We start from the raw sequence: 21,960 nt of genomic DNA, 5'->3' as shown, positions 1-21,960 counted from the left end.
CTCCTTGTTATCTTCGAGGACCAGCAGTGTTCTTTTCAACTGCCCCATCGATCTCACTTACCCATCGGCCCAGCTCATCCAGGACATGTGAACCACTCTCAAGCAAACCCTGAACACAACCGGTGTCTCGTCGACGCTTCACAGGGTCATGTATACTTACGATCGCAATGTGAAAGTGCGTACAAAAGAACAAGAATTGACCCCAGAATTGAAGCGGAGGTTGCAAGAGACGGGCTGGGCTGACGTCGATGCTGCGGCGAGGGCCTGATTCAGCCTCGTCAGGCCCGCAGAGGTCAAGATTGGTGCCATGTGGCACACTTTCTGAGGGTTCAAAGAAAGGTTCCCAGCAGCTCCCGCAGCCACACTCTGGATATCGGTGATCGTAAATGCCCCTGTCGGACTCGAAGTGTCCTCTCGTGCTTCTCGTACCTTCGACATTGCAGCCTTGGATGACTCGTCAATTACTCCAGGTTCTCGTACTAGCGTCTGAGTAGGTACGAGGGTAGACATGTTATGTCTACTTTTTTGATGGACTCTCGAGGGCCAACCCGTCATTACAAGAGGACTGGAAAGCATGGGCAGGTTCGGATAGAGCCTGCCTCAAGGAGAGGCTCGGTGAATCAATTGATTTGCTACCAGGTGTATCTCGATTAGACGGACCCTGGCCCGTTAGTCACTACTTGTTCCTCTACACAATCAGGCCGTCCACCTCCCACGCTGTATCTGCCGGCTCACTGGCACTCATTTTTCGTCTTTTCAGGACCCAACGTACCTCGTTCCCTCCGAGTTGAAGGAGCCACGGCTGTTGGTTGGGAGTATGTTTGCGGCCGCCGTTGTCTGCAAGGATTTGGCCATTTACTCTTGGACCGAACCCAGTCGCAACACCCGGAACATGTTTCGCCCAGAGACATATTCTGTTCTGTTTGTGGCAGTGCTTGCAATTCCGGCTTGTCATGGTTTGGCCGCCTTTGCCAGCGTTTTTGTTGAATAACTTTGCCATCAGACAAGGGCGTGGATATAGAGGCTCACTGTCAAGAGGGCCCACACAGTACTGGTCAATATCTCGCACTACAGCAGACAATTCCTTCCTGCTTTTGATCATGGCGGCGAGGTAACCTCTGATTATTTCCTCTTCTTCGTCAGAATAATCCCATGCAAGCAGGAACATTCCCCGGAGTTGGTTCACTTTCTCGTCCAGGCTTTCTTCGTCTGAGGTCAGTCGGTCTCCATCCGCCTCGAGCTGGGTTTCTGAGATTGTCTCAATTGAAGCAGGCCGTGGTCGGTCGAAAATATCTTCGTCTTCCTGGAGATCAGCTCTCAGAGGATGTTCTTCATGATCCACTCTTCTCCTCTTGTGCATCTCGGGTAGCTTCCTAGAACCAAGTTCCATCGAAACTGCGCGATTTCTCTTGCGAGGGTTTTGATTCTCCACGTCACTGTCTTCGGGGTATCCGAAAAATTCCTCACCTTGATGGAGCGTGAAGACCGGTGCTTCAGGCGCGACGCCTTGGTGGGATTCGTGCGTCTCCGTAACCTCTGTGTTGCGGCTGTGTTCCACCTTCATTTGCTCTATATTGTCAGCTTGTGATCGGATCAGGGCGAGCAGCTCAGCTTGGGTCTCACGCAAATCGTGATATGTAGCTTCGCATTCTGCACCCCTCTCCTCCATTTCAGCAACTGTGTTCCGCAGTGCCGCAAGGTGGTCTTGCTGTTTCTGCTTGCTTTCAGCCTTTTGCTTTGCGAGTTCGATTCGGAAACGCTCTTGCGCCTCCTTCCTCTCCGCAGTCAGCTTGTTTTGCCAGGTTTCGTTCAGTTTGCTGATTTCGGATCTGAAAACAGCATTCCGGGTCTGCAAATTCTCGAGATCCTGCTGTGTCCTCTGTTGGTCTGACTGTAGCTGTGTTAGCTCTCGTTCATGGTTTCGTTGGATATCTGTAAGCTGTTCCGTATGGTGTTCCCTTAACTTGTTTTTTTCGTCCTCGAGAATCTGTAAATGTCTTTCTCGGAGCTTATTCGCGTGTTGCTCTATCTCGAGCCGTATTTTGTCACGGGCCTCATCCCAGAAGTCAGTAAACTCACCCCGAATCTCCTGGCGGAGACCTTCGACTTTGCTTGAAATGTTCTGTTGAATGTTAGCACGCAACCGAGTCATGTCCTTGAGCAATAGATCTCTCTCCGATTCTTGTTTCTTTGCGTTCCCCTGTAGTTCAGAGATTGTGCGTTGGAGGAGTTCTTTCTCTTGGCGCATCTGGATGGACTCTGTGGCCAAGCCAGTCCTTTCTTGCAGGAGGTCTTCACACTCTCTCTGCTTTGTTTCCAGGAGTGAGGTTTTACAACGGAGAGCCTCTCGATACGAGAGTTCTCTTTCCTGGAGTACCTCGAATTTCATGGCCAACTCGTTTTTAGTTCTTTCCAGTTCAGCTAGTTCGTGGGTCTTTGCAGTCAAGTCCTCGCTTTTTTGGGCAAGCTCGGATTCTCTGCACCGCAGTCCTTGGTGGAGTGCCTCACCCTTTTGTGTGAGTTCGACTACTTCCTGGGTTCTCGCAACCAAGTCCTTGCTGTTTGTGGCCAGCTCGGATTCTTTGCGCGGTAGTCCGTGGAGGAAGGCCTCACCCTTTTCTCGGAGTTCGGCTAGTTCCTGTGTCATTGCAGTAATGTCCTCACTTTCTTGGGCAAGCTCGGATTCCTTGCCCCGTAGTCCGTGGAGGAGTGCGTCACCCTTTTCTCTGGGTTGAGCTGGCTCCTGGGTCTGTGGTCCCTGATAGAGTGACTCACCCTTTTCTCGGGGTTGAGCTGACTCTTGGGTTTGTGGTCCCTGACAGAGTGCCTCGCCCTTTTCTCTGAGTTCGGCCAACTCATGAGACTTTGCAACCAAGTCCTTGCTTTTTTTGGCCAGCTCGGATTCTTTGCATTGCAGCTCGCTTTGGTAATTTACCTTCTCCCGTATTGCCTCTTGAAGGCTGTCCTGGGTCCGGCGGATCTCTTGTTTGAGTGTGTCAAGTTGGCCATGTAGGCCTGAAGAGCTGGCTCTTTGGTCCGCAAGAGCATGTCGGAAGTTTGTGGAAGCCGTAAGAATGCTTGTCTTGACCTCGTCCAGGGTTCTGCTGATGCTTGTAAGCAAAAGATTAAAATAGTTATCTGGGACACTCAAGTTCTCTTCCAGTAGTTGTACAGTTTGCATGCAATTTGTTGACAGTTTTGTGACGATCTCCTCGCTGCATGACAGCAGGAGCAATCCGTGATCAGGGTCCATCTTGATCACCTAGATATTGTCGTATGTTGTAATGGAAAGAGAGGAATTCCACAGCAGAAGATATGAGACTGCCTCTGCTGCAATGTGGGTGGGTCTTGGCGGGAAAAGTCAAGGGGCAAGTCGCGTCTTCGAACAGGGCCAAATTTGTTAGGACCGCGGAAGAGATTTCCTGCGGCTGCCACACTTCCAGGTTGCTAACCACATACGAGATACTGAGGTACCGTCGAGCCATTTACTGACAGCTTCCTTTCCATGATGACAAACCCCGTTCAAAAAGCGTTTGCGTTTATCCTCAAAGCTGCCACGCCTCTGGCGTCCCCTCTGCGAACTGTCAATCATATTCGATGCTACTTAGTCCTCCCACACTACGCGCAGAACAGAATGACGCCTACGCTCTAGATCGTACTGCTTGCATACAGAAGACGGAAGCAAGAAAACACTGGTCCGCACATGATATGATAACTATACGACGCACGTGGGACTGCTGCTGGTCTTAACAACCCATCAGAGCACAGTACCCGGGTCCCAATTGCGGCAATTGTGTTCAGGGAGCTTCGGTGTCTGGCAGTCCCCAACCGTCTGATGTTCTTGACTGTGTCCTCACCGGCTACGAAATTCAGCAACCTTCCTATTATTGCACCAAACCACTAGGCACTTCTGGTCGCTAAGTATTCCTTGACATTCGGGCGCTCGGAGACGGCAGCTCGCAGCCTTTTGAGTGTCTCCGGAAGCGAGCCCTGGGTGAGAGGTAAGTGTTAGAAGAAGAGGCAGGCCAAGCCAGGCAGAGAATCTGTGACATACTGGAATCCAACCGAGTACATCATCATTATCAAGCGCCTGAAAGACCGCAAAGTCGGCATACGTGATGGTATTCCCCAGGAGGTACGGGCCGGAGTGTCGAGAATAGAACTTGTCCCAGATCCCATGGTAGAGAGCTACCGTCTCGGTCTGGTATTCGGGTTTTTTCTCAGTCAAATTGGCGACCCACCGAGCCTGTGTCGAATCTCAGTTCAATGTCGCAGCCACTACGCACGTGGCGGTGATGCAGAGCGGTACGTACTCTCCAGTCAATGTAAGTATCGGCAACAGCGTCCACCAGCCACTTGTCGTAGTTTGTGGTTCCGTCATAGGCACCGACAGACCGCGAGAGATATCTCAGAATGGGGATATGCTGGGCTAACGTTAGACGGGCAGACGGGCAGACGGGATAGAGCTGTCATCGACAATCGCCAGCACAGAGAGAGTATGCGAGGTTTCTCGTACCTGAGACAGAATATGGCCGTCGATATCCAACGATGGCAATTTCCGAGTGACGGTCAATCCCTTAGTCTCGAACTCTTTGCTGATTCCAGTCCATGTTGCGTCATAAGCATAACGCTTGTCCTCGAACTCGATGCCGAGTTCCCTCAGGAACAGCCTGCTCGCGGATGTCAGCAAGCAAGCCACGAGATATCCCGCTCCACGAAAGGAGCTCCCGCAGTATGCTACTGCTATGACGACCCACCTGACGACTTCGCCACGTCCTTTGCTGCCGAGGTCGAAGTAATATAGGACGGGCTTCTTGGCTGCAGCCATTGTTTTGAAACTTTTCGCAGGGCTTCGTCGCGGTACTGGGCTATGGAATTTCTTCAATATGCCACCGAGGACAAAGGACTGGCTTGAGCAGAGAAACCCCTGTATGCGGGCAAGCGATCTTTAAGAACATTGAGCGAGACTCTAGATTACGGCATCCTTCATCGTTCCCCGGGCGTCCCTCAAACCTCAACGTATCTCCGTGGACGTAAGACCAACTCCTCACGCACCATCGAACATAGTAGCCAATCAAGACACAGCAGCTCTTGTCGAGGCGGGAAACCATCAGGCTGCTTTTCGACCCGGAAAAGCAGCGTCGGGGACCACACTTCTTGTTGCGGAATGCTCAGATGGGGCTATTAGTAAACATGTCAAACGACATCCCGCAAGCTCGGAGAATGGGGTATATAATGCCAAATACCTAGCTCGCTAGGTGAGTGGATCTTCTTTCGACCGTCGGTTCGGCACACAGGGCATCAGACGGTCTCACATTCATTTCCTTCCTCGGCAGTTCCTTTTTCAGAGAGACGTGAGCATGAATGAAAGAATGATTGCACGACTGACACAAGCATGGAAATATTGCCAAGTCCATCTCCAAACTTTTCAAGCTGGGCCAACTGGGGTTTCAAGATTTCTGACTGTGCATGCATGCACGTGCTGCTTTTGTGGAATAGACGCTGCTTCAGCCGAACCTTGCCGTTATCGATCAGGCAATTGATACTTGACTATTAAAGATACTCACTGCCGCTTCTATAGACCCTGTCGACCGACGCCAGTATCTTTGCATCCCGAGAGAGCCGCTGGAATGAATGGCTCTTTTCTCGTCACTCCTAGCTACGGCCTCGAGGATCAAAAGCAGATCGACGCATTCAGACTCATTCGGCCGGGTTTCAGCTACAATTCATCGTCTATTGGGCAGACATGGCAAACTCTCTCCTCCGGGCAGCCGTTGTTGAGGGATGCACCTCATGGGACCTCGTCATTGCCAAATTGTCCTGTGTTACTCTGCTCTCTGCTTGCAGAGCACGCCCAGGGAATATGGTATTTACCTACCAGGTACTCACTCATACAAACAACGTGCCATTGCATTGCATCCGGCGAGAGCCAAGTCCTGGTGGTGAGGACGAGGTGGACTCCAAGACCATCCGGGACCGAGACTGGGGAAGATTGGGATTTGCGTCCCGTCGGTGAACAGCCTGGGCCATGGCGTGTCTTGTTGCTGGGTTGATCTGGCAATCCCATTTGACCAGATTTATCTGTTCCGTGGGCCAAAGGACCATGGTGGCAGTGAGTGCCGCAGTGTCACTCGCCCAACCTTCCCATACGGTGAGGGCCACAGATATGAAGCATATATAAACAAGTCTCTTGTTCGTCCTTGTATTACAATCCACCTCGACAAGAAGCTTACGCCATCTGGACCAGCAAAAACAGATCCGTGGGCGCCCACACTGGCGTGCACAGAACTGTATAGAACGCCCTCTCACTCGATGTTCTGCAGAAGGCCGCTGGAAGAGTCTGTCAGCGTCGCTGTTGGGGACAGGGGCCGCCGTCACAGCAACGACGAAGTCGTGGGTGCCAACTGCTGAAAACGTGACGTTGGGCCGGTGGACGCGGCCGGGCACACGGACGTCTGGAGTGTCTTCGACGATTTGGACGGAGGTTGCAAAGAAGGTTAGGTCACAAGTTGGCGGTTAAATAGTCCCAACCCTTCTGAACCGATTCGCGGACGTGCCCCCGGACGACAACCAGGCTAGGAAGAGGGGTCGTGGTGTATCGGAACGGTATTCGAAGTACCATGCAAAGTGAAAGCCCGAGTTCGCATAGCTTTGGCCACTCGTGCTTGGTTTCACAGACCCTCTTTTCACTTACTTACCTAGGTATTTTCCACTCTGATCGTGTTTCTGTGGTTGACCTTGACCACTCAAGCCCTGGAAGACAGCTATGGCTCCGAAAAGCTCAGGTCGGTTGAGGAAATGTGTAGTCCGCAATCTTTGTTTCCCGAATGAGAATTCCTTCATCTGCGCCAGGAACCCCGCGGCAAGTCGCCATAGGAGACGAGCAGTGCTACTGCGGTGGACCTCAAGTTGCTCGATGCCCTTGAAGAGGGTTGTCAAGGAGATACTAATTCGGACTTCAGAGCCGGCATGCGCTCGCGTTCAAGGACAGTGAGAAAGCCACGCGAATGTGTGTCGCCGTTGCCGTACGAGAAGACGGGAGCATGGACGTGGGCTTGAGTTCGTTCTACTCGAGGATGACCGGGAGGAAAGACCTGGAAGTCAGTAGTCTGGCGAGTGGACTGCACGAGGGTCAGCATTCGCGGGTGTGGGCGGTACAGACTGACTTCGGCACAGTAGATGCCGTCCTTGTGGCTCGACGGGTACAGCCCTGAGGTTCATGAGTGAGTGAGTGTGATTCAAAATGTTTCGATTTATGGGCCTGGCTGGCTCGAGCTCGTTGCCAATATCTACCTACCTATGTGGGTACCTTCCCAAGACGCCTCACTATCCAACAGCAACAGGACCACAAACCTGCCGGCAACTCCCTCTCCGTTTACACTGGTCCCCCTACACCGGCGTTAACGTCAACAGCAACGCCCTTGATAATATCACTAGCCCTCTCAGCCACAGCGTACGCGACAGCCTGTAAATGCGCGCCAGGGATGACAGGAAACACGGACGTATCAACAACTCTCAAATTTTGCGTGCCATAGACAGTGAGGTTCGTGTCGACCACGCCACCAACCTCGCGCGGGAGCATCGCAGCCGTCCCGGCGTAGTGGAACTCGGTCCCAATACCCTGACGGAGCATGGACTCGATCTGCTCACGCGTCACGTTTCGCTCAATACTCCCCTGCGGATCTGGGGCGAACGCCGGCTCCAAACAGTCCATAGACCAGGTGGAGAGGATGCGCTGGTTGAAGCGTACGGCAAGCACCAAGATCTCAAAGTCGACGGCGTGGCTGAGCCAATTTGGGTTCACTGACGGATCCACGCGGATGTCGGGGGATGTGATGTGCACGGTGCCCCTGGATAGAGGGTGCATGAGCGCCAGATCCAGCCCGCCAGAGTTGTCGTTGAGGATCTCGTACGCGGGCGTGGTGTTGAGGAGCAGTGATGCGGCGACCAGATTGTGCTGCATGCCGTACCCGACTTCCAGGACCGTGAGGTTGCCGCCGCTTTGATCCGCGCACAGGGGGTCGCTGTAGTAGTACTCCGGCGGCAATGTGGACAAGTTCGGCTGCAGTCCGAAGCATTCCATCGCGTCGCGAATGAGGGAGATGCAGTGTGTGGAATTTGTCATCTCGGCGAGGGAGGGGAATGCAACTGCCGTGGAGGGCTTGGATGTCCATGGTCCCGTGCGCGAGGAGAAATACTCGAGTTCGGCCGCTGAGTTGAAGCTTGAATTCGTGAGGAGCCACCCTGGAGTCGGGACGGATGTGTTTTGAACTGTGGACACCGTGATTTAGAATGGAGTAGCATGCAGATATGGAAAGCTCTTGGGTGAACTAGCGGCGCAAGGACAAAAGGTTTCGACTCCACGAATAAGAAAGAATGCACTTACATGGATAGTCCAGATGAATCATGGGATGATCCTGCAAATTGCTGCCCACCCCGGGTAGATCTTGCACAACAGAGATTCCAAGAGACGCCAACAGACTCGCGTTGCCTATGCCGGATAACTCGAGAACCTGCGGAGTGTGAATGCCGCCAGCCGCGAGGACCACTTCTCTTGTTGCTTGGACGGTACACGTCGTGTTATCGAGGAGGTTTAATACCTGCGTCCAGCTGTCAGTCCAGCCCTGGGGGTTCCAGAAACATGATATGGGACATACTTGGACGCCCACTGCCCTCACGGCAGCTCCCCCAGGACCTGTTCTTGTTGAGTTCGAGTTCCCATCACCTTCACTATCAAAGAGAACCCGTTCGACCCGGGCATGGGTGATCAGATAATAATTGGCACGGCCGGAAGCCATGTCGTGGTATGCCCTGCGCGCATCCGAGCGGGTCTGATTGACCGAGTCGAGCGACGAGGGCAGGAAGTAGCTCCCAGAGCAGGGCAGTCCGTCGTTGGGGTCGGCGCAGGTCGGGATATGCAGGGCTTCGAGGGCTTCGAACCAGTTATCTGTGTTTACGTGCGTCAGCCATCTTGGAAAAGATCTCGTGGCCCAGAAGCATAGGCCCAGTTGTCAATGGTTTTATATACTTACTTGTCTGTGGCCAAAAGTATTCCGGATACGACACATTGACCGGTCCGAAAAAGCCGTGCATACCCTCAACGAACGTGACAGGCTGGCTTTCGAGACCTTGGTAATATCGCGGCGTGTAGTGCTCGGATTTTTTAAAGTATGGCAACAGGTTCGCCCAGTCCCACCCCGGATTTCCCAATACGGCCCAGATGTTGAAATCGTTCTGGTCGCCGCGGTTCCATAACATGCCGTTGATCAGACTGCCGCCGCCGACGCCCTTGCCCATGGCGAGCACACGGGGCTTGCCGTCGAGTTGGCGTTGTGGTGTCGTGGAAACGTCCCATTCGTATTCTGCGGGCCGCTCGCCGATGTAGACAGGGATCTCGATCGAGTCTTCATAGTTGTCACTAGGTAACGTTTGTCAGCTCGGCAGTACACGACATGTGGATCAATGGACATACAGAGAGCCAGCTTCGATGCACACCACAGAGACGGTGGGATCCTCGCTCAGCCTCGCGGCGACCACCAGCCCAGCAATTCCACATCCGACCACCACATAATCGTATGTTTCTGCCGTGCCATTATTTAGTGTATTGCGTGGAGTGAATGGGAGGCAGGCGGTAAATCGTGTAACAAGAAGAGACAGGAAAAGTACGAGCTTCATTGTGGAAGATGCCTCTGGCTTTTCGTCCAGGAGTCCAAGAAACGAGAAGTCCACGCCAACACGGAAGAGAGACAAGGAGATAGGAAGATAGCAGGGGGAAGGCTATGAAGCCAGGGCCGATACTTGGATAAAGGATGACTGGTTTCGGAACTGAAGTCCTGTGTACGGAAATGGATCCTGGGACGGTCACTTTTGGATCGAATTGGGAAGGAAATGAAACAGTCAATGGCAAACAAAGATGCAGAAAGGCGCGCGGCAGAAAGGAAAAGAGCAAACAATGTACCAATGTGTCTCGTCATGTTGTTGGTAGTCGCCGCAGCGACAGTCATTTTAGTCGCGCAGTGAAAACAGAAGTCGTCCTCAAACCAGAGATATTGAGTAACTAGGTGTACTTGAATAACACCACCTGACTCCTGCTCGTATGGACAAAGGAGTCATACCCACGGCTGAAGGCTGTACCACGTTGCTAGCAGGACCGCTGACCTCGGCCCTTTCTGGCTTTCTCAAGTCGAAATGCTGCACTTTGGTGATCAAGCATGCTGGGGAGTTGCGACAGGGGGAAATGTCTTTGTTCAAGCGCTGTGATCGGTATACTCGAAGGCTGCATATAGGCTTCATGTGGTTGAGAGATGTGCAACTGATTCATTGCGTCAAGCACGTTGAATTGAGCAGCAGGTGCGAAAGTGACCGAAAAGCCTTTCGGGGAGCTCAACTCGTAGGTAGAAACGGTATTAGTAGGACTGATTCCTTCTTGTCCAGCTTGAGCGACACCAAAATCGTGCTGGTGTGGATATCCGATTCCTCCTTGCAGAAACTGTGTCGGGCGTAGGACTGGCGTTTGAGGAACGTGAGTCGGAACAGTCTGGTACGGCGCTTGCGGAAACCGCGAAGATGGCGACGAAAGAGTCGGAACACTGAGAGAGTGCATAGAACTTGTACCCCAGGGGGCTGACATGTATGAGTTTGCGGGCCAACTGGGCGCTGTAGGAGCATCAGCAATCTCTCCGATATGAGGCACCGTCAGGTTACGGAGGTTAGGAGCGCTGTGACGCCATTGACGTTGCGCCATTCTTTCCATGTCTGCAAAGATAGCGGCCAGTCTTGCCTCAAAGGCCCGTCGATTCTGCGCGCATCTGTTCAGCCGTGATCGCTTTTTTCTGATATTCCTTTTCAAGTGTTTGGCCATTTCCCGAAAACCCTCGCTTTTCTGCGCCTCTCCTAATTCTGCTTGCGTCCTTGTTATCTCCGCCGTCAACCTTTTGTAAAGACAGTCCGCGGCAGCTATACGTTCCTGGATATACTCTGCTTCCTGACGAACTTGGGAATGCAGAGCCGTGACCAGGGTTGGCCTCGAGGAACCGAAAGGTCCTAGATGCTGGAAAGGGAGCATGTGGGATTGTTCAAGGGTCGAGAGGCCCTCTCGAATATCGTAGGAAGATGGAAAGGGTATTGTCATCCGCAGACGGTTTTTGTAAGAACAGTCGTCTTTGACCAGCTGGCTTCACAAAGAACCAAGGCTGACCAATAGCAGTGGTGCTCACCAAAGATGGCCAGGAATGTGGATCGCATCGCACAATGGAGCTTTGACCATGCGGGCTCACCATGCTCGTCACCGCTCCTGTGCATGTTTCCTTCGCTGGCCGACTTGTTCATAGATTGTCACTGGACTGTGTGAATGGCCGTTTAGATGACTCACCGTAGGTCCAACAATAGACTGACCAGGGATGATGGAGCTTCCGGATCTTCAGATATTCCAACCACCATGCCTGGCCGGTTCAGCAAATCTCCAAAGCCCAGCGTCCCTCGCTGCCTTCTGCACAACGCCGACCTCTTCATGACTGACCGCTCGGTTGATTTCCGGATATCTCTTGCTCGAGCTATCCGACTTGGAGCCCCTTTTATCCTTACCAACATGGGCGGTGGGAAAATACTGCTCCATGATATTCACAAAGACATCTTTTCCTAGAGCCTCTGCCAGCCAGTTCATGATCTGCACTCCTTCCTGTTCCTTTCCCGGCATGACAAGATGACGGACCAGGACTCCTTTCTTGGCGATGCCGTCGGCTGTGAAGCACAGATCGCCGACTTGCCGGTACATCTCCTGAATGCTTTCTCTTGCCGTGTCTGCATACGCATCGGCTTTCAAAAGCCGCTTGCTCGTTTCGTTGTTCCAGACCTTGAAATCCGGTAGATAGATATCCACGAGTCCATCCATCAACTTGAGACTTTCTAGGCTGTCGAATGCGCTCGTGTTGTACACGATTGGGACATTAAGGCCCATTTCCCGAGCAGTCAGGATAGCCAATGCAACTTGGGGCACGACGTGCTCGGGCGTCACGACGTTGATATTGTGCACATGTCCCACCTCCTGCAACTTGACCATCCACTCCGCCAGCTCCTCTGGAGTCAGGTCAAAGCCGACCTTCTGGTGCGCGATGTCGTGATTTTGACAGAAGACACATCTCAAATTGCAGCCACTGAAGAATATAGACCCAGACCCGTGATGTCCTTGGAGACATGGCTCTTCCCCAAAGTGGGGCGCGATGGTCGATACCTTGACTGTTTCTGCCCCGATCAAGCAGTGGCCGGTGGTCTCGTACCGGTTGACATTGCAGAGACGTGGACAGAGGTTGCATTGGCGGAGATGAGCGTAGGCGGCGGAACGCTTCTTGGCTGCCTCGGCGGAGGAGAGCAAGTGATAGCGAGGAATGTAGTCGTCGAGGAGGAAAGGGGGAGCGAGATGGAGCGTTCGTCGAGTGATTGTAGAGGCGGGCCTCGAAAGCACCTCCGGCCGCGCTATGGCAGACCTGGCGAGAAGTGATTTGAACATTGTGCTGCGGAGAGCGCTGGGGAAGCGTCTCCCATCGTCAAGCTTTGCCGGCAATTGATGGCTTTGTGATACCTGTTGAGAGAGAAGGATAAAAGATCTGTGAAGGGAAGTCAGAAAGCGGGACTCACAGACCACAAGGAGACAGACGTCATTTGTTGCCAAATTGTCTTCGTATTTCTCGCATTGGCAGCACCTTTCTTAGTAACTCAACAACAAAGGCACACATAATCTCTGTGCAGCTCAAGCTGCGACCTTGCACACGCCGGGCACAGAGCTCTTGTGGTGCATATATTTCCCGGAAACCTCTCACCTTCCTTGCCCTCATACCTCTCCCATGCCCTCGAGATGCGTCCCATAATCGCAATTCCCGTCACTCTCCTCCTCATCGTTCGCGCCTACACCCGTCGCTCTCTCACACCGCTAGGCATTCTGAGCGCAACACTCACCGCAACGATCCACGCCCTGCATCCGTCCGCCCTCCCGTTCACATTGCTCTGCGTGTTTTTCCTGCTCGGCACGACAGCCACGAAAGTGAAACATGATGTGAAAGCCACATTGACACTGTCAAGCAGTGGAGCTTCCGGCGGAGAGGGGCCTCGGACGAGCATCCAGGTGGTTGCCAACAGCGGTTGTGCGAGCTTGTTGTGTTTGTTGCATGTCTGGTTGTACGGTCTGGGCGCGGGCGAGGAGGATGGGGAATGTTTTGGTGGGAGTCAACGAAGCAATAATAAGACGGTCGCCGACTTGCTGTTGATGGGGATAATGGCCAACTATGCTGCGGTGGCCGCAGACACCCTGTCGAGCGAACTGGGCATTCTCTCCAAAAGCCAACCAGTCCTCATCACAAACCCACTACGAGTCGTGCCACGAGGGACCAACGGTGGAGTGACACTTGGTGGACTGCTGGCGGGTGTGGGAGGCAGCGCTGCCATTGCTGCCACGAGTCTCGCATTCCTACGCTTCTGTGCTGGATCAACCGCCAACGCACCTGGTATGTTCTTCTTGCTGACACTGCTCGGGACGATTGGCACACTTCTCGACTCTCTTCTGGGAGCAATGCTCCAAGCATCAGTCATTGATCGACGGTCGGGAAAGATCGTTGAAGGGCCCGGCGGTGTCAAGGTGCTCACGAGGCCCAAATCCACGGCCTCAGCACATGTGCAAGGGCGGAGATTAAGTGAAGAAAGCAGCAGGTTGATCAACTCCGGAAGCGACATCTTGGACAACAACCAAATCAACCTTCTCATGGCTTCTATCATGAGTATATCCGGAATGGTAGCAGGAAATCTTTTGTTGAGATAAAATTATAAAGCGTAATGGAAATGACATTGCGATGTCAAGGTTGATTATATGTATATGCTTCATTTAGATCCTCCATTCGGTCCATGCCATGGACAATATTACCATTGCTTTTCTTTCCAAAACCCCATCCCCCTTGTATCCCGTCCTTCCAACAAGACTCTTCACGTGGACGAACTCCAACCATATCGTTAATTTGTTGCGGGTATCATGATCGTACCAAAGTCCAAGGTCAAGCATTTTCCATCAAATCCCAGCCATCGTTAGAAACTAGACGATTTCCTTCCCAATATGTCAAATATCTAAACTCCGTCGTATCACGTTATGTCGATTATTCAAAGAACAAGCCACCCCAACGGCAGGACAAAGAGACAGCATCGCAGAAGGGTGGGTAAACGACTCCGAGTTGATGCCGCGCTGTCCACACCCACGGACTGTGTCGGAGATGCAGTTGCAGATGCAGATTTTGATGCAGATTTGGAGCCGGTCTTCGAAGCCTGAGATTTGTGTGATGAGGCAGTTGTGGGAACGATCGTGGTCGAGTCAAGACCGATCCCACCCGGGCCAAATGACACTGATACATGTCCGGAGCCAATGGTTGTTGTCACTTGGGGTGCGTTGGATCCAATGCGGTAAGTAGTGCCACTGACAACGGCCTCGCTGCCATCGACTGAGAAAGTCAAGCCATCAGCGGTATACACAGCAAACGGAGAGCTGGTCGGCCCGCCAGGTGCCAACGTAGTGCTGGCCAGACCAACGCCACCAGGACCGAGCGATACCGATACATGTTGAGGGCCAATGGTGGCGGTGAGCTGGGGAGCATTGGACCCAATGCGGTACGTGGTGCCGCCAACAATTGCCTCAGTGCTGTCGATCGAGAAGGTCAGGCCCTCCACGGTGTAGACAGCAAAAGGCGAGTTCGTCGCGCCACCAGGCGCCACAGTAGTGCTAGGCAATCCAACACCGGCGGAGCCGATGGAGATTTTTGTTCCATCAACGGTGACCGTCGTGGCAGGGGCGCCCTCTCCGACTCTGTACGTTGTTCCAGAGATGATCGCGACCGTCGGTCCGACCGTGAGAGTGAGGTCGCCAACTGCCGTAGTAATCGTGGCCGTAGGGACTGGCGTTACGATCTGCTCTTTTTGAAGCTGCGATATTGTTATGGTCGTGGAAGGGGCTATGATCTTGGAGGGCTCCACGGTGAAGACAGCACCAGAGGCTTGCACGGTGGTGGCGACCAGATTGGGGATCGCAACGGTCTGGCTCCCAATCACAACACTTGAGGGTTCGATAATGATCGGGACACCGTTGACCGTTGTCGTCGTGGGGGCTGCTCCAGAAGGATGGCCAGTTGGCGAGGCGGTCGCAAACGGTGAGTTAATGATTGAAGCGATGATGTTGCCTAGGTTTGTAGTTGTTGGAGCTTCCACGATCAAACTGCCGCCAGTTGAGCCCTGGATAGTGATTGAAGGGAAAGTGCCTCCTTCGTTGCTGGTAGCGGGAGCTGCTGGTGCGTTGTGGGGGGAAGGGGTGTTTCCACCGCCGCCACCATTGCTGCCAGTGTTACTTCCTCCACCACCACTGTTTCCGCCATTATTTCCGTTACCGTTACTACCGCCTCCGCTGCTGGGAGAGTGGGTGGGAGAGGGAGTGGGAGTCGGCGAGGGAAAGTCGAAGTTGATGTCGATAGATGTAGTTGGTTGTACCACCACAGGGACTGGTGTCTTCTTCGTGACAACGACTGTACTGGTATAGTCAACACTGGAGTAGACAGCCGAAGAGGCCGCGGGAGCAGTCGGGACTGGAGCGGGAGCGGTCGCGATAGCAGGGGTTTCTCCTGGTACCACGGACAGAGAGAATTCGGGTGCTGTAGCAATAGCTGGATTATTGGTACCAAATACAACAGGAATTTCCGAGGGACCTGGAACATCCGACTCTGTTTGAGTCAGGTCTTGACCGCTTTCAGTCACCAACGGACCATATGACGCAGCGAGGGGCATGATGGTCGCTTCACAGGCGGGCAACGGAGTGATCAAGGTTGGGGTCTCGGTCATGGACTCATTGCTGGCTGTCATAGTCACATTGAATCCCTCCGTGATCGTGACGTAGACTGTGGGTGGAACGGATCCGAAGTAAGTGACTGAGCCAGTGCAAGCCGGAGACGTCGTCGAGGCATTGGTGGTGGCGCCAAGATCGATACTGATGGTAGAGTTTGTGAAAGGACGCGTGATTGAGGGAAGTGGTGGAGGGGTTTTGAGAATGGGAGGTGCAGATCCATTTGTCTGGGTGACAATGTTGCTAGAACCAACGGAAGATAAGTCGGTCGATGCAGTGACCGGTGTGATGCTAGGGTTCGAACCCACTGGACCGAAAACCGGTGGAAGACTGATTGTAACGAGTGTCGTTAAGCCGGGGCTTGAATTAGGGGGAGTCGGAATTGGTGGAGGACTGATTGAAGCGATCGTGGTTGTGCCAGTACTGATATCAATAGGAGGCAGGATGGGCGGGGGATTGATTGTAACGACTGTCGTCAAGCTAGGGCCTGAGCTGGGAGGAGCTGGTATCGGTGGAGGACTGATTGTAGCGCTTGTCGGCAAGCTGGGGCTCGAATTGGGGGAAACTGGAACTGCTGGAAGACTGATGGATGCGATTATGGTTGTGCCAGTACTAATGCCAATAGGAGGAAGTATGGGCGGAGCGATTGGCGGGACAGTGGACGAGGTCGTCTCAATAAGAACCGGAATAGATGTTGTACTGGACGAAGTGATCGTGGCGACCTCTTGGGCGAGGTCTAACTGGGACGACGTGGTGTTGGAATAAACGATATCTCTGCGCATGAACCTCAGGGGCGACTTCTTGTCCAAGCCCAAGGCCGAATTCAGATCCAAGTGTAGTGCATTTGACAGCGCAATAGACAGACAAACGAGCGGCCACAGGGTATACATCTCGTCTTTAGAGAATGGTCTGCCCTGCTCTTGCGTCGAAACCCCAAATGTCAAGCGAGTGTTTGGTGCAAGGCTGTATGAGAACGAACGACTGTGCGATAAAACATTCGACGAGTGGCCCTTCAATTCCTCATGATAGCGAAGGGCGGGCGATTAAGGCTGGCAAGTCGCCGACTGCAATCCACGTTTGCCAGGTCGATCTTGGACGTGGACGTGGAGTGGTAGCGAACGTCGGAGATTCGAGAGGCATGAAGAGATATAGACGGTTCGGATCGATGACAGGACGCAGGGTTCCAAACAAGGGTCGATTCACGACTCCTGTCCTCGGGCAACGCGAGGAAACAGTGAGTTGTTGTGGTTCAAAACGAAGGACAGGGCCAGCCGAAGTGGAAGTTGAAGGTTGGAGTCGAAGTGCAGTGAGTTTTGCGGTTCTGTGCAAGGAGTGGTCGGAACAGAGGCGGAGATGGACAGGTTGGACCGGGGGCTATCAAAAGCGACAGGGTCTTTCAGCCAGTGCCTCACAGCCTCGAGCCGTGGGAGTGGCCCTGTTTCCCAGCATGTTCCAGGCTTCGAGGACTGGCAGACCCAGCAGACCGGGGTTTGCATCTGGCGTCGAGCAACCTTTGGCTCAAAAGGGCTGGCTGGGGACTCCGTCGTCACCTCATGCCGACCAGCCGTCAGGTCTCCTCACGCGGACAAGTTGCTGCTGGGGCGCCATAAGATTGGCTGGAGCTCCGGATTGAACTGCAGCCACGCAGCAGCCAATGTCGCAAGGTCTCGGTGGGCGCGGTGTGCATTGGGTGCCCATTGGGTGCCTATCGATGGGGAAGCGAAAGCACCAAAGGGGGCGTCCGCTGCTACTGAGAAGCCTGTTATTAACAGGCACCCAACAGGTCTCCTCCTGTTTACCTAGAGCCCGGGCTCCGCAGCCCCAGCCGGAAGCCACGCCGTCGAAGCTACCACATGTGTCCGGCAAGGTGGAAGGATGTCTCTTCTCGAAAGAATTATTGCGTCCGGGCTGCTCACTGGTTGTCATGTTGATCGTCTTCATCTCCCCGCTTACTCGTCCTTATCCTACGAGTAGTGCTTCTTGGGTGGTGGTTCTTCTCCCGTCTGCCAATCTACCGTGCATAATGATGAGCAAACTCAAAACCATGCAGTGCCTGGCCAGTATCTCCTGTAGGCAACCCTAACCTGAGACACGCCGCTGTCCCATCGGATACAGATATACGAGGAGCATTTCCCTCTTGCTGTCCTTCGGTCTCGCCATGACACCCCGAAAGAAGGAGAGCACATGTTACACCGCATCCAATAAGCCCCCCGGAGCCAAGGTTCTGGAGTCTGGACTTGAGCGTGGATACCAGAAGCAGACTGCCACCTGTTCCCAGAAGTTGATGTCAGGCTCCACCTGTCTGCCTTGTGTTTTCAGAATCAATCAGCCTCCTCGTGTTCGGGGATGCAGGTCCCCAGAGCGTCGCACCAGCCCTTTCATGTGGGACAGATGACATGACCATGATGCGGCTCTCTTTCACTTCAACCACAGTAGGTATCAAGTCGCCGATGCAGTTCGCCGTTCAGACATCCCCGAGGGACAGGCCATGTGTAACTGTATGGATCCGTATGGCGAAAGCTTTGGGGGCTGACACGGTCCAAATACCACAGAGAGAAACTTGCACGTAACTATGATCTTGTATGTTGCAGTGCCAAGCAGTTTCAAAGGGGCACTTGGAGACCCTGAATCTGCGATATTCGGTCCGGAAAGCTGCGTTGAGCTGTGCAAAAGTATATCCTCCAGCTGGCAGGAGATCTTTTCGTCTGAATGAAGACAGTCGCCCATGAAAAGTTTTCCGTCCGGATCAAAGTCCTAGGCAAAAATTCGTGCCAAGTCTCATCAGTTTAGGGCGAATCCATGGTTCTGATTTGCTTTGCGTGAAGTTGCACTCGCATCGTACTCGTAGGGGAGAAGCGGCGTAGAAGCCTGTACATTTGAAGATCGGAGCCATCCATTGGCACGGGAGCAAATTCTCCTTCTCATCAACTCCCCATCCACGAAGAAGCAATTCTAGTATATCAGGTTGCGTGCAGTTAATTCCGTCCAGGAAGTGGATAGATTGCTCCTGGTGGAAGATTCTGACAGGCAAAAAGAGCGAGGAAAGGAGGTGTTCAAGCTATGATTCGTTGTACTGGTAGTTGCTACTGCCTAGCACCCTAGTTCCTCGTTGCGACACCTAAATGGTCCACGCCGGGACTCACGTCTCCGGCGTTCGGGTTGGTCCCCAGAAAGTTGTGGTGTCGGCTTCAGGGCTCCTACCGAGGGTGGGCGTACGAGTAGCGGGCGCCGGACAGAGGTTATTGCTTCTCTCTTTTGGCTCCTTTGTGGATGAGACATTGTCCCCCTCGCCATCCTCACTATCCTCACCGTCCTCCTGTGTCTCGCCGACGTCCTCTCGTTCTCGATTACAGTTGCCATCCACTCTCGTTCAACAGTTCTGCTCGTTGCGAACTTGTACCACCTTGTCGCAGCCCCTCGTTCAACCCTTCGACCGCGATTGAAGTTCAGACTGTTCCCCGACCCAGCTATCACGCACGCTATGAGGACTTTCCAAATTCGTTGAATTCGCAGCAAGATGCGCTCTTCAAATCATATTCGCTCGATGCCCTTTTCGTGGTCGTGCAGTAGCGACGTCTTGATTGTGTTCGGTCTCATACTATCACTTTACCCTGTCGAAGCCTCGGAGCCTGCCCCAATCGTTGCGACAACAAGTACTGATTTCTTTGGTTACGATGGTTCATGGTCTGCCATCAGTATACGGGTTGGGTCGCCCGAGCAATATCTTTCTGTGTTTCCGAGCACACTGGGTCAAGAGACGTGGGTAGTAGGTCCCGCAGGCTGCGATGGAACCTCGATCTGTGAGAATAAAAGAGGGGGTTTGTTTTCTGCGAATGAGTCGTCTTCTTTTAAGGCTCGAGGCTTTTATGAGCTCAACTTTGATCCTCAGCTGGGCGGCACTGGGGACGGATACTATGGCTTGGACACTCTTTCCCTCAACGATGCAGTCTCTGTGCCCGATCAAATCGTCTCCGTAGTCAATTCTACCGAGTACTGGGTCGGAACCTTGGGGCTCGGAGTTCAACAGACTCGCTTCAGTGGCTCCGAGGCCATCTCACCGCTCCTATCGAGTCTGATTCAGAAGCGCAACGATATCCCGAGCCGCAGTTACGGCTATACAGCCGGGGCAGTCTATCGTAGGTGCCCCTTTCAATCTCTCACCCAAAGCCAGTGTGCTAATGCGACCTCCAGGCTTAAAAAGTGTTCCAGCCTCATTGACCTTTGGGGGAATTGATGCGAATCGATTCGTGCCGAATGATATGAGCTTCACGTTAAGCCAGGACTACTCTCCGATCGTTGCCATCAACTCGATATCGGTCTCGTCTGGGGCCGGGGCTTTACCTTCTAATTGGGACTCCAACCCTCAGACGCTTCTGGACATGTCTCAAGCCGACTTATTTACCATCGACTCGTCAACTCCATTTCTTTGGCTTCCGGAATCAGCATGCAACGCCTTTGCAAATGCTCTAAATCTGACCTACGACGACACTTTACAACTCTACCTTTTCCCATCGGACAGTTCATCATCGCCTACTGCTCTCAGTGCATGGAATTTGACTTTTACATTCGCCTTGAGTAATTTGCCAGGCTCATCCAACGAGATTGTACTCACGTTACCATACGACGCATTCAACCTTCAACTGACGTATCCGTTCCCAAATCTTGCTGCAAACTTTACCTCTCCTCCCACGAACTATTTTCCCCTGCGCAAAGCAGCCAATTCCACACAATATACCATCGGTCGAGCCTTCCTGCAAGAGACCTATCTTGCGGTTGACTACGAGCGCAACAATTTCTCGATCTCACAAGCAGTGTTCACATTGGATGCCGTTAGCAATGTCAACCTCTTGGCAATCTCCCGACCCGCAGACAGCACATGGCCAGGTCCTCCAGCAGCTGGTGGACTGTCCACAGGCGCCAAAATAGGGATTGGAGTAGGAGCCGGAATCGGGGCGTTGCTTGCCATGGCACTGGCTTTGTGGTTCTGCTTGCGGAAGAGGGGTGCGTCGGGCGGTCCTGGGACGGAGAAGGAGAAGAGACGGTCATTGCTCAGTCGACTACAGCGGAACCCCGACTCGAAAACGTCTGTTTCGGAATTGCTGGGGGACAAACGTCAGCCGACCGAGGTACCTGCAGATCCATCCGTCAGTCGGTTCGAACTGTCGGGCCACACGCCCATCGAAATGCCGGCTGGTCCAGTCTCCCCGAGTTTCTTCGAGGGCAATGATGGCCCACGTCGAGGTTCGGCGCTCATGAGGAACGATCCAAGAAGACCGGCAGAGCTCGAGCATCAGCACTCGTCAAACAAGGCAGCGGAAGCGGCAGCCGCAGCCAGCGAAAGATCTGGCTCGCCGGTGCCCCCGTATTCACCAGCGGAGATCAATCATCGCTTCAGCGCCAGTGTCAGCCCCTATAGTGTCAGGCACAGTCGTGCATTTGGGACCGTGTCTTCCGATGACCAGGGCATAAGTCCAGTGGGTGCTAGCCACTCCCGGCGATCCAGCAATACCAACAGCAGGAGTATGTCCAGTCCAATATCACCAGAAGTGGCGTCAAGATCACAAGCACAATTGCTGCTTGGAGAAAGTACCAGCCCAACAACGAGCACCAGCCATGGTAGCCTGTTGGTACCACAGCTTAATGGACGTCCTCCTTCACGCTCGCCAAGTTCTGGTAGCAGGTTTGTCGAGGAAGGACTCGGCACTGTGACGGAAGAACGTCCTGCTGGCCCACCTGCGCGAAAGAATCCTCCAGAAGACAGATTCAGCTGGGAGCAATGAAACCGACGCGAGGTGGAAGGCGGATTGATGACCTTGTAATGACCTGAGATGCTTGTCACGATAGAACACAGATGTATTCGATTTGGAAAAGGAAAGGCACGGCGAGAACTGTACAGTGCTTGTAAGAGTACCAGATTCATAGATCTAGGTACCTACATAATATGTAAATAAATTGTTGGAAATCTGGACAGAATTTGTTCTGAGGGTTGTAGACCCATCGTGTGGACCTACCAGACCAACCCATTTCAGGCTTGCCCTCATTGCTTCTCCGACGTCACCTGCGTGGCACCAAGCGCGTGTCCAGGCACAATACCTTCTTGT

At 53.3% G+C, this 21,960-nt stretch overlaps 8 protein-coding genes across 8 annotated transcripts; 2 read left to right on the top strand and 6 right to left on the bottom strand.

The window, feature by feature from the left end:
* Positions 1–688: 688 nt before the first annotated feature.
* Positions 689–3,253, bottom strand: Z520_11347 (uncharacterized protein; the record flags this gene model as incomplete). The annotated part of the gene is made up of 1 exon (XM_016781836.1): positions 689–3,253. The coding sequence occupies one exon, from the start codon at positions 3,251–3,253 to the stop codon at positions 689–691; it is 2,565 nt and encodes an 854-aa protein (XP_016626994.1).
* Positions 3,254–3,900: 647 nt separating this feature from the next.
* Positions 3,901–4,828, bottom strand: Z520_11346 (uncharacterized protein; the record flags this gene model as incomplete). The annotated part of the gene is made up of 5 exons (XM_016781835.1): positions 3,901–3,990; positions 4,055–4,246; positions 4,314–4,424; positions 4,517–4,670; positions 4,758–4,828. The coding sequence occupies 5 exons, from the start codon at positions 4,826–4,828 to the stop codon at positions 3,901–3,903; spliced, it is 618 nt and encodes a 205-aa protein (XP_016626993.1).
* A 2,547-nt stretch (positions 4,829–7,375) lies between these two features.
* On the bottom strand, positions 7,376–9,675 carry Z520_11345 (uncharacterized protein; the record flags this gene model as incomplete). Its single annotated transcript, XM_016781834.1, has 5 exons — positions 7,376–8,271; positions 8,387–8,600; positions 8,658–8,947; positions 9,033–9,418; positions 9,473–9,675. 5 exons carry the CDS (start codon positions 9,673–9,675, stop codon positions 7,376–7,378), a joined length of 1,989 nt encoding a protein of 662 aa, XP_016626992.1.
* Positions 9,676–10,141: 466 nt separating this feature from the next.
* Z520_11344 (uncharacterized protein) lies at positions 10,142–10,753 on the bottom strand (the record flags this gene model as incomplete). Its single annotated transcript, XM_016781833.1, has 1 exon — positions 10,142–10,753. One exon carries the CDS (start codon positions 10,751–10,753, stop codon positions 10,142–10,144), a length of 612 nt encoding a protein of 203 aa, XP_016626991.1.
* Positions 10,754–11,419: 666 nt separating this feature from the next.
* Positions 11,420–12,505, bottom strand: Z520_11343 (uncharacterized protein; the record flags this gene model as incomplete). Its single annotated transcript, XM_016781832.1, has 1 exon — positions 11,420–12,505. One exon carries the CDS (start codon positions 12,503–12,505, stop codon positions 11,420–11,422), a length of 1,086 nt encoding a protein of 361 aa, XP_016626990.1.
* Positions 12,506–12,850: 345 nt separating this feature from the next.
* Z520_11342 (uncharacterized protein) lies at positions 12,851–13,807 on the top strand (the record flags this gene model as incomplete). The annotated part of the gene is made up of 1 exon (XM_016781831.1): positions 12,851–13,807. The coding sequence occupies one exon, from the start codon at positions 12,851–12,853 to the stop codon at positions 13,805–13,807; it is 957 nt and encodes a 318-aa protein (XP_016626989.1).
* A 332-nt stretch (positions 13,808–14,139) lies between these two features.
* Z520_11341 (uncharacterized protein) lies at positions 14,140–16,749 on the bottom strand (the record flags this gene model as incomplete). Its single annotated transcript, XM_016781830.1, has 1 exon — positions 14,140–16,749. The coding sequence occupies one exon, from the start codon at positions 16,747–16,749 to the stop codon at positions 14,140–14,142; it is 2,610 nt and encodes an 869-aa protein (XP_016626988.1).
* A 2,627-nt stretch (positions 16,750–19,376) lies between these two features.
* Z520_11340 (uncharacterized protein) lies at positions 19,377–21,639 on the top strand (the record flags this gene model as incomplete). The annotated part of the gene is made up of 2 exons (XM_016781829.1): positions 19,377–19,995; positions 20,051–21,639. The coding sequence occupies 2 exons, from the start codon at positions 19,377–19,379 to the stop codon at positions 21,637–21,639; spliced, it is 2,208 nt and encodes a 735-aa protein (XP_016626987.1).
* Positions 21,640–21,960: the final 321 nt, after the last annotated feature.

This window comes from Fonsecaea multimorphosa (assembly GCF_000836435.1).
Source record: "Fonsecaea multimorphosa CBS 102226 unplaced genomic scaffold supercont1.38, whole genome shotgun sequence".
NCBI classification, from domain to species: Eukaryota; Fungi; Ascomycota; class Eurotiomycetes; order Chaetothyriales; family Herpotrichiellaceae; genus Fonsecaea; species Fonsecaea multimorphosa.
The sequence above is the reverse complement of the archived record's forward strand: the minus strand, read 5'-3'. Positions and strand labels throughout refer to the sequence as shown.